This window comes from Sprattus sprattus, assembly GCF_963457725.1.
Source record: "Sprattus sprattus genome assembly, chromosome: 3".
Lineage (NCBI taxonomy): Eukaryota > Metazoa > Chordata > Actinopteri > Clupeiformes > Clupeidae > Sprattus > Sprattus sprattus.
Window position 1 is genome coordinate 56,357,993 of NC_137922.1, and position 13,411 is coordinate 56,371,403.

At 45.7% G+C, this 13,411-nt stretch overlaps 1 protein-coding gene across 1 annotated transcript; it reads left to right on the forward strand.

The window, feature by feature from the left end:
• Window positions 1-449: 449 nt before the first annotated feature.
• On the forward strand, window positions 450-1,319 carry LOC308362880 (putative nuclease HARBI1; the record flags this gene model as incomplete). Its single annotated transcript, XM_080835607.1, has 1 exon — window positions 450-1,319. The coding sequence occupies one exon, from the start codon at window positions 450-452 to the stop codon at window positions 1,317-1,319; it is 870 nt and encodes a 289-aa protein (XP_080691733.1).
• Between the last annotated feature and the right edge of the window lie 12,092 nt (window positions 1,320-13,411).

Below are 13,411 nucleotides of genomic sequence, written 5' to 3' on the forward strand. Positions count from 1 at the left end.
GTTTGATCGGAAATGTGCTACGCGACCAATGCAGAGTATTTAGGTCTTAACTGAAGCTTTCAAACAGTAGTTTGATGGCACATTTAGCGCTTATGCCACCACTCCATTGGCTTATATGGTAGCTTTATAGCTAGTTGGTTGTTTCGTGCCCTACACAGTTGTATACATATATATTTGCAACCATGTTCTTCATTGAAACTTTTTTTCAATCGCTAGTTTCATAGCTCATACAGTCACGCATGACGTACGCTTCAACCCCCTCGACACATTAAAGATTATACAAAATAATATGTTATTGAACTAAGGAGATGGCTTTTCTGACTGTGTAGTTAGGCTGCAATATTAGGAAATTGACATGTCATTGAGCCGGGCTGGAAATCAATCAAGAGAGTTGCACCCGCTAGGCCTATATCAAGGTAGTGCTGAGTTACACTCTTCGATGAGTAAAGATGGCTGGTGTTTTGAGACTAATTCAGATGAACCAGAGGATTCGGCGACGGCGCAGCCGTCTGGTTATCATTAATGCTGAGCTGAGAATACGTTTTAACCCCCTCGACATTTTGTCAGATGGGGAGGTACTCTTGCGCTATCGCCTGCCCCGGGGGGAAATCATCGGGTTATTGGACATCGTGTCCCCCATGATAACAAGGGCAACCAGGCGCAACCATGCCCTGAGTCCCATGGTCCAGCTCCTGGCGGCATTGCGATTCTATGCCACTGGGAGTTTCTTACAGGTGGTGGGAGATGGACTCGGGCTCAGCAGGGCAGCCGTATCGAAGTGTGTGGTGGCCGTCACGGCTGTATTGGCCCAACACGTACGGCAACACATACGTGTGGCAGAGACGCCACAGCAGAGGATGACGGAGAACCTGCAGTTCCACCAAGTGGCGGGCATTCCCCGGGTGATTGGGGTGGTGGATGGCACCCTCATCCCAATTGCCAACCCAACGCTGATGGATGGGGCGTTCATCTGTCGGAAGGGCTACTCGGCCTTGAACGTCCAGGTAGTCGTCGACTCTAAAGGCCATTTCATTGACATCGTGGCGAAATGGCCAGGAAGCGCCCACAACGCATTCTTCTGGGCTAACTCAGCTGTGGGGCGGGATGCGGCCGCAGGAGTGTTTGGGAGGGGGATCTTCCTCGGGGATAGTGGCTACCCGCTCAGATCCTACCTCCTTACTCCTGTGGCCAATCCCGCTACTGCAGCTGAGGAGGTGTACAACACGGCCCACATCAGGACCAGGGGCCTGGTGGAGCGCGTGCTGGGTCAGTGGAAGCTGAGGTTCCACTGTCTCCACCGCTCAGCAGGAGTTACATAACATGGCTGTGCGGGCTGGCGGCTATCTCCCTGAGGAGGAGGAGGACGACGACGACGACGACGACGATGATGATGAGGAGGATGCCAACCCTCCCCCACCCGAAGGTCGTGCTGCGCTACACCAGGCCGGTCTTCGGGTCCGGCAGACCATCATCAACATCTTTGTTTAATTTTGTTTTTCCCTTTGTGTTTTGTTCCTCCCCCTCCCCCGTTTTTGAACATTTGTTCCTGGATTTTCCTTTTTATTTGTCCTTTTCCTTTTTTTTTTTTTTTTTAATTATGATTATTTTTTTTTTCCTTTTTACCCCCTGTCCCCCCCCCCCCCAACTTTTCCTTTACAGTCACCAAGCACCCCACTTCCAGCACCTGTCACAAACACCACCCAAACACCACCCCTCCATCAGCCCAATGTCACCCCACAATGAGCCTACTGTTATCATTCAGCAGTTTGGCACCCATCAAATCACAATTGTCATGCTTAAAGCTAACCAATGTTAGCAGCTCACCAGCTCCAAGTTTGCATGCTTAAAGCGCACGTTACGCACAGAGAATCACCAAGCACATGGGTTATGATTAATCGAAACATAAGTAGCGAAGTATTGAACCCCTCGACTGGCCCATGGCCAACTAAATAGAGGACGTATGTGGTGTTCTTTCCTTTTCAAAGTGAATCCTGACATAAACCGTCTAAACAGACACATTTCATGCAAGGTTTGATAATACAATGACTGGACACGAAGTACATTTAGCACAAAATACCAACACCATTCCACTGAAACCGTAAAGGAAACACACACACACAAAATTCAAATAAACAAAAGAGCTTTATTGGCATTGCAACATCGTTTGCAAAGGAGGAAATACAAGTACTCCTTGACGAGGTGGAATAAGAGCATCCTATTGGGCCGCTTAAAGGGACATCATCAAACAAAACAAAGACCGCTGTCTATGGCAAGCAGGACGGCTGCTGCCAGCTCCTGCCCAGTCAGAATGTGGACAGTCGTGAGGAACAAATGGCAAGACTCGCCCACGCCAGAGGGGTGACCGGACCTCCAATGCCTCCTCGCCATCAGGTTAGAGGTGGACCGGGAGGTGGGGCATCTGCAAGGAAGAAAGGTTGAATAGTGAAATTGAATGGAATACACTGGAGAATTGGACACTGTAAAATGTTACTCACCCTGAGGCGGCAGGAATAGGTTTAATGAGGGCCTCGCGGACTGCTCCTCCTGCAGCTGCCTCTGCTGGATAGAGAGTTGGGCCCTCATAATAACCAGCCACTCCTACGCGAAGTTTTGGGAGCGCTCCAGCTGCGCCTCCACTCCCCGCAGAGACACCACCTTCTCCCTTTCCACCTCCAACCTCTCCCTCTCTATCTGCGCCCTCTCCCTCTCCACTTGCAGCAGACCTTCGCTGCAGGTGCAGCGCCAGTCGCGACTCTGCCACCTGCCACCTGTCGTCCGAGGTCTGCCGCGAGTCGGGAGGGAGCTGGGTGCGGTGGTGGGCGTGGCACTGTGGGTTGGCGAGGAGGCATCGGACGTCAGGACTGGGGATGAGGCCCCGGGGGGCTGGGAGGTGGAAGCCCCCGCCCTCAGATCTATGCCCCCCGGGATCCCTTCGGAGGCAGTGTGGCCGATGATGGCCAGCACCCTGTTTTCCTCAGTGGTGAGGGGGAGCACGGTGTTGGGGCCACCACCAGTCTTCACTGCCTCCCTCCGCACAACCGCCCCTCTGGTCTTGGTGGTGCTGGCAAGGTCTTGCCATTTCTTCCTCACGTCTGTCCACGTTCTGACTGGGCAGGAGGAGCTGGAAGCAGCCATTTTTTCAGCGGTGGCTATCCAGACAGCAGTCTTTGCTTTGTTGGACACGGTCCCTTTAAAGCGGCCGAATAGTATGCTCCTATTTGCTTCCACCTCGTCAAGGAGTACTTGTATTTCCTCCCTTGCAAACGACGCCGCACGCCTTTTACGTCTAGCATCCATCTTTTCATACGGACAACTACCCACAGGTCCTAATATAAGATGCATCAGCCAATCCTAGTCCATAATCAATACATTGGAAACACCTGCAATCAGTGATCACACAGGTGAACAACTAGGCAAGCCTAAGTGTGGGCGTTTGTCAATGACCTTTTGGGTCTTCTTGTATTCATAGTCTGTTTTCTAGTTCATCTGAGCGCGTTTTTAAATAATTCATTCAGCACGCGCCCTTTTGTAGTTGTTTTTCGATCAATATCTGAATTAAGTCACATATTATGGCGGCTTATGCCCTGAGTGATGTTTTTATTTGATCTTTTCTAGCCTTTATATATTTATTGAGGTATTGTTCTTATGTCGAGACTTGTTATATTGGAACTTCATTCAAAATCGACTCTTCTGGCATCGATTGCTGTTGTTTCAGAACTACTGTGATGGACAGCTCCACCCTTAGAGCTACTTAAGAACTCGTGCACGTCGCGCTCGTGCACCTGACTTTAAGTTGATGGTTGGGAAACCCTCGTAAGTAGAAAGTGTTCGTGCGTCAACGATGTCGCGAAAATCCACGTAGAACGTTAAGATACATCGTTATCGGGAAACATGGCCCAGGCTGTTATATACATAATGTTTAAGGGGTGTTACCAGCTATTCAAAATAGGCCATGGCTGCAGACACTTTTGCCCAAACCTGAGGGGAAGGGAGTTCTCACCTCCATCCCCAGGTCTGAACAAAGAGCCCTCACCAGGAAATGTTTAAATGCCAATAAAAGTAATATATTTATACTAGGTATAAATAAGGTGGAATTATTGCAAATAACCAGTCCCTTCATTCCCCCTTTTCCTCATGTCATACAATCGCTATTTTGAATAGAGAAAAAGTATAAACTTCATGGGATAAAGTGGATTTTTTCTAACACTCTTGCCTAAGAAGCAATGCACGAAAAGCAAGATTATCGGGCCCGTATACGCTGTGATACAGCCGCGAATGATCATTCCTGGCTGATCGCTGACATTCCCCCGAAATATCCGTCTGCCGCATACAAACGGAATTTCCCGGAAAGGAACCTGCGAGGGGAGGGGGGCTGTAGCAACCGATAACGTAATAACAGCCAATAACGTAATAACGGCCAATAACGTAATAATTTAAATGTAATAAAACCAATAACGTAATAAACTGCCAATAATGTAATAAAGTTGCCGTGCCAATAACGTAATAACTTTTGGCCAATAACATAATAACTTATTACGTTATTGGCCTTGCATTAAAAAAAAACTTTGAAAATGTAATAACTGATGTATCACTTCATTTTATCTTCAATATCTGGACAGAAAGTGTCCCACTTAGCCTTTGTAGGAGCCATTTCGGTATTCATTTTATGTTATTTTAATGTTTCTATTTTTGCGAGGATTTGTGCCCTCTACAGGTGAAAAGGAGGATAAATAGGAGCGTGACCCGGTGGTAGACGCGGCTGATTGGGAGCACAAAGCTTTTTGACCTTGGGCTGTGGTATCTGGCAACGGTGATGGCGAGGATAGGCCTCGTTGCTCAGTGTTTAAACTTATTTATTTATTTGCAAACCAAGTTGTACCATCATTTTGTTAATAAAGCAAACAGCTTTAAACGGACCTCGCTGGATTACCTTTCTTTCAAGCGTCAACAATACCCCTGATCAACGCCACCAAACAAGTGATAAAGCAAAGGGACAACTAAGGATAAATTATCACTATAGCCTTAATATTGCATCTTGCAACAGACGCTTAAATATCCGACCTTACAGATACCCCTCCACCCTCAACCCCCCCCCCCCCCCCCCCCCCCCTCAACAGGAGGCCTTACGGAAGCCATTAAGAGTCATTTTGGATTAATATGTCACTCTTAGGGTTCTGTTATAGTACTCTGTGTATCCAACTCTGTGACCATGCAGGCGCTTTGATGGAGCGTTCCGGCAGTGAATTGCAATACCATACTGAAAACTGCAACGCAGAACTTAGAAAGACTCCATCAAAGCGCCTGCATGGTCACAGAGTTGGATACACAGAGTACTATAACAGAACCCTAAGAGTGACATATTAAAGGGGGGTTCCTGCCTTCTTGGCAGGCATTTCAATTAGAATTAGCCTGTGAGGAAATGGTCTTTGGCCATCCCATCAATCGGGCTGATTTGCATTTCAGTGCCTCTTTGGGTACCTCATCCCATATGGAGAGAAGCTTGAGCCACCGTCGGGGCTTCATCGGCCTGTCGCCCTGTAACAGCGCCTCAGTTGGCGATGATCCCCCTCCAGTCACTACCTGGACTGGGAACTTGTCCCTGCAGAGCAGAGTACAGAGGCTTTTCCCCCTTACTGACAGCCTGCAAGCTTCTCCATCAGTGATTGGGGCGGCAATGCTGAGGGTCATGCTTGCCGACCTCTATCCACTGGGTATACCGTGGACGCAATTGCAGGCGGACAAGCTTGGGCCTGGGCGTATTCTCATTGGCTGTAGCACAACTGAGGACCTTGCGGACTGCATTGTAAAGACACTCACTTTCACCTTCCCACACACCTTCTATCGGGGGAAACAACTTGTGGTGGAGGCTGGCCATAAAGCTGAAGAGTGCCTGGTTTTGGGCTTCCAAGAACTCGCCCTGAATTTTTTTCCTGATGTGTCGTTGTACGACAAACACAGGAATCGTGTGGCAAGGCTGGTCCCGAATCAGTTTACAGCTGTTCACCCTTCCAACACCGATCCCCCACTGGAAGCAAGAGTGGCAAGCCTCAAAGGGGACATCTGCATCGAAATCGAACGCAGGAGGCTCAGCTTTTACAAAAACATTGAGCGCTACAAGGTCGAGGGTATGCCATGGCTGCCGATGACATTAACAAGACTGGCCAAAACACGTCCTCAGTTAACTAAACCTCAGCTGCTGCAAACCCTCACCTTTTGTTAGCTGTGTAGGGATGCGGATGAACGGTGTGTTCATTGATTACCTCCAGCTCAAAGAGCTTGCGCAGGAGATGCCTTTGCCTCAATCAACCTTGCAAAAATACTTGGTGTTGGGGCATGACCTGTTGGAGCAGGTCACTGCGCTTCAGCTGTGGAAAATCCACAAGAATATCCCATACCGCCTGTCCAGGCTGCCTCTGCGTCCGCCTGGCGGAAAAAAAGAAAGATGATAAAAAGAAAAAGGAGAAGGTCAGGGAGAGGGAACCTGAGATTTTGGAGGAGATTGAATTCATCCCTCCAAATATTTCAGGCACAGCTAGTGTAAGCCAGGTCATACCAAACACGACTAGCATCAGGTGGACATCTTTTGAATTGGACTTGGTCCCCCTCGACCAGTCTCTTACTCATAGGCAGGCATACACTGCCTATGTGAAGATTTGCCAAGAAAAAAAGGCGAAAATCAGGAGCTACAAAGCCTTCGAGAAGAAGAGAGGAGCCATAATTGAAGGGATCAGGAGCTTCAAAGCCCTCAAAACAACAGAGGAGCGTAATTGATGGTGCCTGCTAGCCTTCTATTTCTTTGTTACTTTTTTCTTTTGATACTTTGAACGCAGCGTGAGTCCTGATAATGGCAGCGTAAGACGTATTTTTTTTGTACATAGTTCTTTTTTGTGTGCACGGTTAGGGTTTAGTTAGTTTAAATTGTTAGGGTTTATATAGTTTAAAACCTCCACATGGACTCTGCCGTGACGTGGCATGGGGGCTTACGTGTCTGTGCTTTTAGACACAACCAAAGAGTCCAAAACTTATATGATCTCCTTCAAACCCTTTTACTAAACATAACCTGTCAGTGGGGCCAAAGCATGATGTTGGTTTAATGAAATATCATCTCCTTCAAACACTTCTACTAAACATTACCTGTCAGTGGGGCCAAAGCATGATGTTAACATAATGAAAGATGACCTGAATCAAACACTTCTACTAAACATAACCTGTCAATGGGGCCAAAGCATGATGTTAGCATGATGTTAGCAGCTTTCCCATGCATTGTCAATGGGGAATGCTACCAAAAGATGCTCAAAAGAAAGATCATCCTCATCAAACACTTCTACTAAACATAACCTGTCAGTGGGGAACAAGCCATGTTAGCAGGATGTTAGCACGATGTTAGCAACATTTTAGCACCTTTCCAATGCATTGTCAATGGGGAATGCTACCAAAAAAGGGTGTCCAATAGATTCCCCATGGTCTGAAACGTGCTTCTGACAACTTTTCCCAGGAAGCATTAAAAAAAACCCATTGAAATCAAAGGGGAAACACATTTTGCTCTATAACTCCGGAAGTGAAAGTCAAACCTTCATCGACCCCCACTAAGTCGGGGTCGGCGAAGACGATAGTGAGGAATCAACTTGCTCAGACGTCCGGTTCCGGAGATACGGCCAGACAAAAATCTTATTTTTGGGATAACTTTTGAACGGTAAGTCTGATCGACAAAATTTCAATGTAGGCGGACATGTAATTATACAGAGTCGGGCTTACTCTGATATTGAGATAGTCATTTCGCAACTTGGGACATGTTTGCCACTCGTAAACATCTAACCTGTGTCTTTTCAGGTATATTTTGAAATCTTACGCGAGCTTCGCGAGATCCGAACCTGCACTCTTCAGGTTAGTGGTACTGTGTGTACCTAATGGTGCTGTTTCTAACCGCTTAGCCACCTTTGCTGGTAAGAAACTACCTCGTAGGTGCGACCAAGTACCTGGTTTATCATTCCTCCCTCCTCTGGGGTATTTCTCTTCTGTTACTGGAGCGTGCAAATTTGGAATTGTTTAGTGGACTTATGTGACGTTTTAATTATGTTCACGTAAAGGCGCCCGAGGCAACATTAGAAACATTAGAGTCGAATAATAAACGTTCAATTTCTAGTCTTATTTTACACGTAGTAAGTTTCAATAACACCATACCATTACATATCGACATTCACAGTGGTGTAGCGGTCCCTGGAGAAGTGGGTGTACTCTTTATTTATTGATACAGCACAGGATAAACACCCTGTTTTGAGAAGTGGGTATACCCAATGCTGACTGAAAAATAAGTGGGTATACTCCGTATACCTGCGTATACACTGGACTACACCACTGGACATTCAAGGAGCAGAGATGAGACGTCGTTGTGTGGTGAGAACTGAAAAAAAAAAATCGCCTTTTTAAATCAGTGAAGCAGTGACGGGGGGGGGGGGGGGGGGGGGGGGCGTTGTTTTCAATCCAGGTTAATTCAATTAACATAACAAAACGGCCTGGCCAAGGGGAAGGGGTGGGGGGGCTTTCACACCAATGTGGGCTTCTACGGCAATACACAGGGTCGTAGACTGTCGTAAATCCCACATTTCATGCAGTGAAGGGTGACTTATGTCTGCTTGCCAACTGGAGACCTGTGACATTATCATGCTCTGATTACAAGATGTTATCGAAGGTGTTGTCTAATAGACTGAATAAACCATTCAGATAGAGCAGTCTTATTGCATTGGAGACATATGTATTAAAGACAAATGTTTTTTTTTTTTATCTGCGACTTAATGGACCTGGTTTAAGTTTATGGTCTTAAAGCCCTCTCTCAGGTCTGCTGTATTCAATCTCAATTGAACCTCTTATGTTGTCTGGGAAGTCCCGCCCCACTTCTTCCGGCCAAATTGAGTTTGCCTCTGCACTGGGTCTGGCCAACTTTGGATAGCCCTTCATTTCAAGATTTCCAGAATCCTTGGAGCCAATCACAAACTGGCTTTTGGCTACCTGGCGCGCCATTGGCGGATTTAAACTTACCACGGCTACGTTACAAAATCTACTGCACGGAGAGTTTTTAAACATTGGACATGGTGGCCGCCGAAGCACCGCAAAACTTCGATAAGGCAAGTTTTCTTTGAAAACAGAACATTTATTACCGATCGTTGTATAGTATCGTTGGTCTGATTGGTTAAAGGCGTGTCTAACTGAGCAAATGCAATGCAGTGAAGGGGCAGGGAATTCCCAGACAACCTCTTATGTCTACTAAGAAGGAAGTTGAGGGGCCTTAATGCAGGTTTTCTAGAGAAACCGATAAAACTTACAGCATAGGCTATGCTGATGAACTGACTGTTGTTGTATGTGACAATAATGTGTATTATATTCGCCAGTCTTTGTTGGTTTTTCATAAGGCTTCATTAGCAAAAGTAAAATGGAGTGAGAGTGAGGTGGTGCTCCACAACTCCCTGGGAATTAAAAATGGAACTCAGCTGGGTTCAAGTGTTTTTGCTGATTAGGCACCGATGACTATAAAATGAGAAATGGGGAGGGGTTGGTAGAAAAGATGTGTGCTCGGATGTCTAAATGAAAATGTCTGCTGCCTCAGCTGTCATACAGGGGGAGAGTTCTGATTCTGAATAACCTCATTGCCTCGGCTTTGTGGCGTCGGACTTCTATTTTGAACCCACCTAAAGAGCTATTGGATGAAATCCAGTGAAAAATGATTGACTTTTTCTGGTCAGGCCAACATTAGAAAAAGCAGCTGTCATATCTACCAGTTCAAGAAGGGGGTCAAGGCCCTAATGGACATCAGAAGTAGGATTACAGCATTTCGACTACAGGCCGCCAGAAGGCTGTTGTATGACACTGATGTCAGCTGGGCACAGACTGTGTGTGCACTCCTGAAAGACAGCTGGTCAAAGTGTTTGCAGCAAATTTCACCGGCGACCTCTTCAGAATGCGGGTCCTGTGTCACTGCCCGATGCACGCGTGTGTTGTTGTGTGTCGTGCTGTGTGACAACAATTAAAGACTTTGACTAAAGATGAACTGTATGCCTACCTAATTCGCCTTGATCCTAAAGATGAATTGGATATGTGTGAGAGAGGTTGTGTACTTCATACGCCTTGATCCACAAGATGAATTGGATACCTGTGTGTGTCTGTGTGGGTACTTCATACGCCTTAATCCAGCTGCACTCAGAGTGTGTGGAGTGGTAGATTTGGATGTGTTCTGGATACTGGCTGTACTTTGTGTGTGTGTGTGTTAGGGATGGGAAGATTCACCGGTTCGCATCGATGCACTGGCATAAAAGCTCTCAATGCGATGGCCCAGATCAAAAAAGTGTGCCCCGGATACAATGTGGGATGAATCGCGGTGCATCGTTTCTAACATTTTTGCATCGGTATTATCCGAATATAAGTCCAATCATTTTATATTTAGATAGATTCCTTCTCTCTAACTGTTTCTTAAGCGCGCCACTGCTGTCAATGGCCGTTATCGTTAAGTCTATACTTTTTCTAAAAGCTCTGCAATACCACTCTCGGCCTCTAAGCAACTTTGGCGCTCTCACAGGCAAAGACAGTGCGGCAACCCTGGATAAGGGACTTAACGGTTTGTTTTTCGCCTGGAAGTCTCTAGAAATCTGGCACCTTCTTAAACGAAATTAAAAAGAGTGAACTTGCCATTCACAGACACCAGAATAAACGCGTTCACAGTATCGGCCATCCGGAAGTAATACAGTACGTTCAGTTCACGTTCACCAAAATTATGTGAACGAGTTCATGCACTTTCTTTCAATGAACCCGTTCAGACACAACACTGGCGCTTGATCCACGTTTCAAAGACCTGGCTTTCTTGGAAGACCACGGCACCAAAGACATGATATTCATTAAGATAATAGCAGAGGCGGTGATGATGGAGGAAGAGGTAAGAATATGTACCGTAGCTAAACTCTCTATTTGTTACTTGAATTTACCCGTCTTCCTTAAATTGGAAATGGAAATATAGCAGCTAGTCTCCATTATACTGATTGTTGTCAGGCAAGTGACAGTGGCACACTGAATGAGGGCCAGGCAGATGAAACAGAAGTTGACAGGAGCCCACACAAAGGGGAAAATAGAGGTTTGTTCTGATAGGAACTGTTCCAAAACAAATAAAACAATGCTTTCAGCTTGGCAAAGAGCTACCTGTCCATCCCAGCAACAAGTGTACCCTCTGAAAGAGTGTTCAGCACAGCTGGTGACATAGTTACAGCACAGCGCAGTTTGCGTCATCCAGATGATCCACATGTTTAGGATGAAGCAAACTGTGATGTGACTGCCAGGTGTAGTTAAAAAAAAAAAAAAAAAATCCATTCAAGAACACTTACAAACATACACACATACATGTTATCTTTTGTTAGACACCTTGTTGATGATTCGTTGTACGACAAATAAATGAATAATTATGTACCATATTAAATTGCATAGAATTATATTCTTTTGCATCTCGTTGAATCGCATCGTGTCGAATGTGTGTATGGATGAGTTCTGGGATGGACTTCAGGAGAGACTGCCTGTACTCGGTGTGTGTGTGGATGTGTTCTGGGATGGACTTCAGGAGAGACTGCCTGTACTCTGTGTGTGCAAGTGTGTATTAGTGGTGGTTGAATCTGAGTCAATCGGATTCAAAGATCCGAATCCTTACATTCACCCATGAGTCACGAGTCCGTGGTCTCAATTAACCCGAATCTTTCGGTTCTGGCTGCTACGGACGACATTATTAAAACAATGCACGAATGTCATCAAACTGTAGGTCTATAACAACATTAACATATCCGTTTTTCATCTGCATAGCAACTTAGATTAAGCATAGCTATTGATATGGACCCGGAGCTGCCAGCTGCGTGGTTGAATACGAACTTCCTGTAGACAGAGCTGTACAGAGATCCAGATCCATAGACTGAGCGAATTCATGGGTCGGATTCGTATCCGGTTGAGTGAAAGACTAACTCAAAGGATTCGGGTGAAATGGGTCGGACTCGTATCCGGCAGGGTGAAAGACTAACTCAAAAGACTCAGGGGAAATGGGTCGGACTCGTATCCGGTCGAGTGAAAGACTAACTCAAAGGATTCAGGTGAAATGGGTCGGACTCGTATCCGGCTGGGTGAAAGACTAACTCAAAGGACTCAGATGAAATTAAAAAGGATGCAAACATCGGAGATGTCGCCAACGTGACTGCTATCTGAGACTTATAGTAACGTTGGCGACATCTCCGATGTTTGCATTATTTTTAATATTCAAATATATCCGACCCATTCAATATGAGTCCTTTGAGTTAGTCTTTCACTCAACCGGATACGAGTCCGACCCATTTCACCTGAGTCATTTGAGTAAGTCTTTCACTCAACAGGATACGAGTCCGACCCATTTCCCCTGAGTCTTTTGAGTTAGTCTTTCACCCAGCCGGATACGAGTCCGACCCATTTCACCTGAGTCCTTTGAGCAAGTCTTTCACCCAACCGCAATTGATTGATACAGCAAGCAGGCCCGTCGTCAGATTCATTTTCTACGTTTGTAACAGCATTAACGCTACTTTCAGGCCGTGTTTAACGTGTAAGGTAAGGTAGATAAGCTGACTTAAATCATTTGATGACTTCTTTCAGTCAAAATCGACTGTAACTCGTCTGAACCAATTTTCTTGAAATTTGTTTATTGTAAACATGACAATTCAATTATTAAATTAAGTAAGAATAACAGATAAGTAGGCTATCTATTCACAATTTCCGAAATTACATAGCCTATTTAATTCTGATAAGCTTGGCAGCTTATCATGTTACAATTTGTTCAATGTATCTAGGCTTATTGCTTGTGTGTGTGTGTGTGTGCTTGCGTATTTCCCCTGGATATCTTCAAAACTGCATTAGGCCTACAGTGGTTTGCTGTGAGCGTGCGTATTAGGCACTAGGGAGTGGGCTGCTGGGCTCATTCAGCGACAAAATTTCTACTGATTCAGATTCAAAGGACTCAAAAGATTCGAATCTTTTTAGTGATTGTGAGGGACCGGGCGGTCACCCCACGTTGTTTTGGGAGGTCGCGACTGGACTGGGTGGTGTAGTTGGGAAGAAGGGTGCAGGAGATGGTGGCTTTCATATAAAAATATATTTCTGTTTTATTCACTGGGGGAATTCTCTACATCAACCCCAAACCATTGCACACAAATAAACAAACATAAATCACATACAAAACATTGCACTGCATTGATCTAGGCAGAATGTTAATTTGCAGAATCAAGCTAGGCAAATCTCACTTAGCAGAAATAGACTATTGCACAATTAACCACGCAGACTTAACAAGGCACAATTCACTATGTAGACTTAAACTAGGCACAGTTCACTATGCAGACCAATACTAGGTACAATTCACTGCACAGACTTA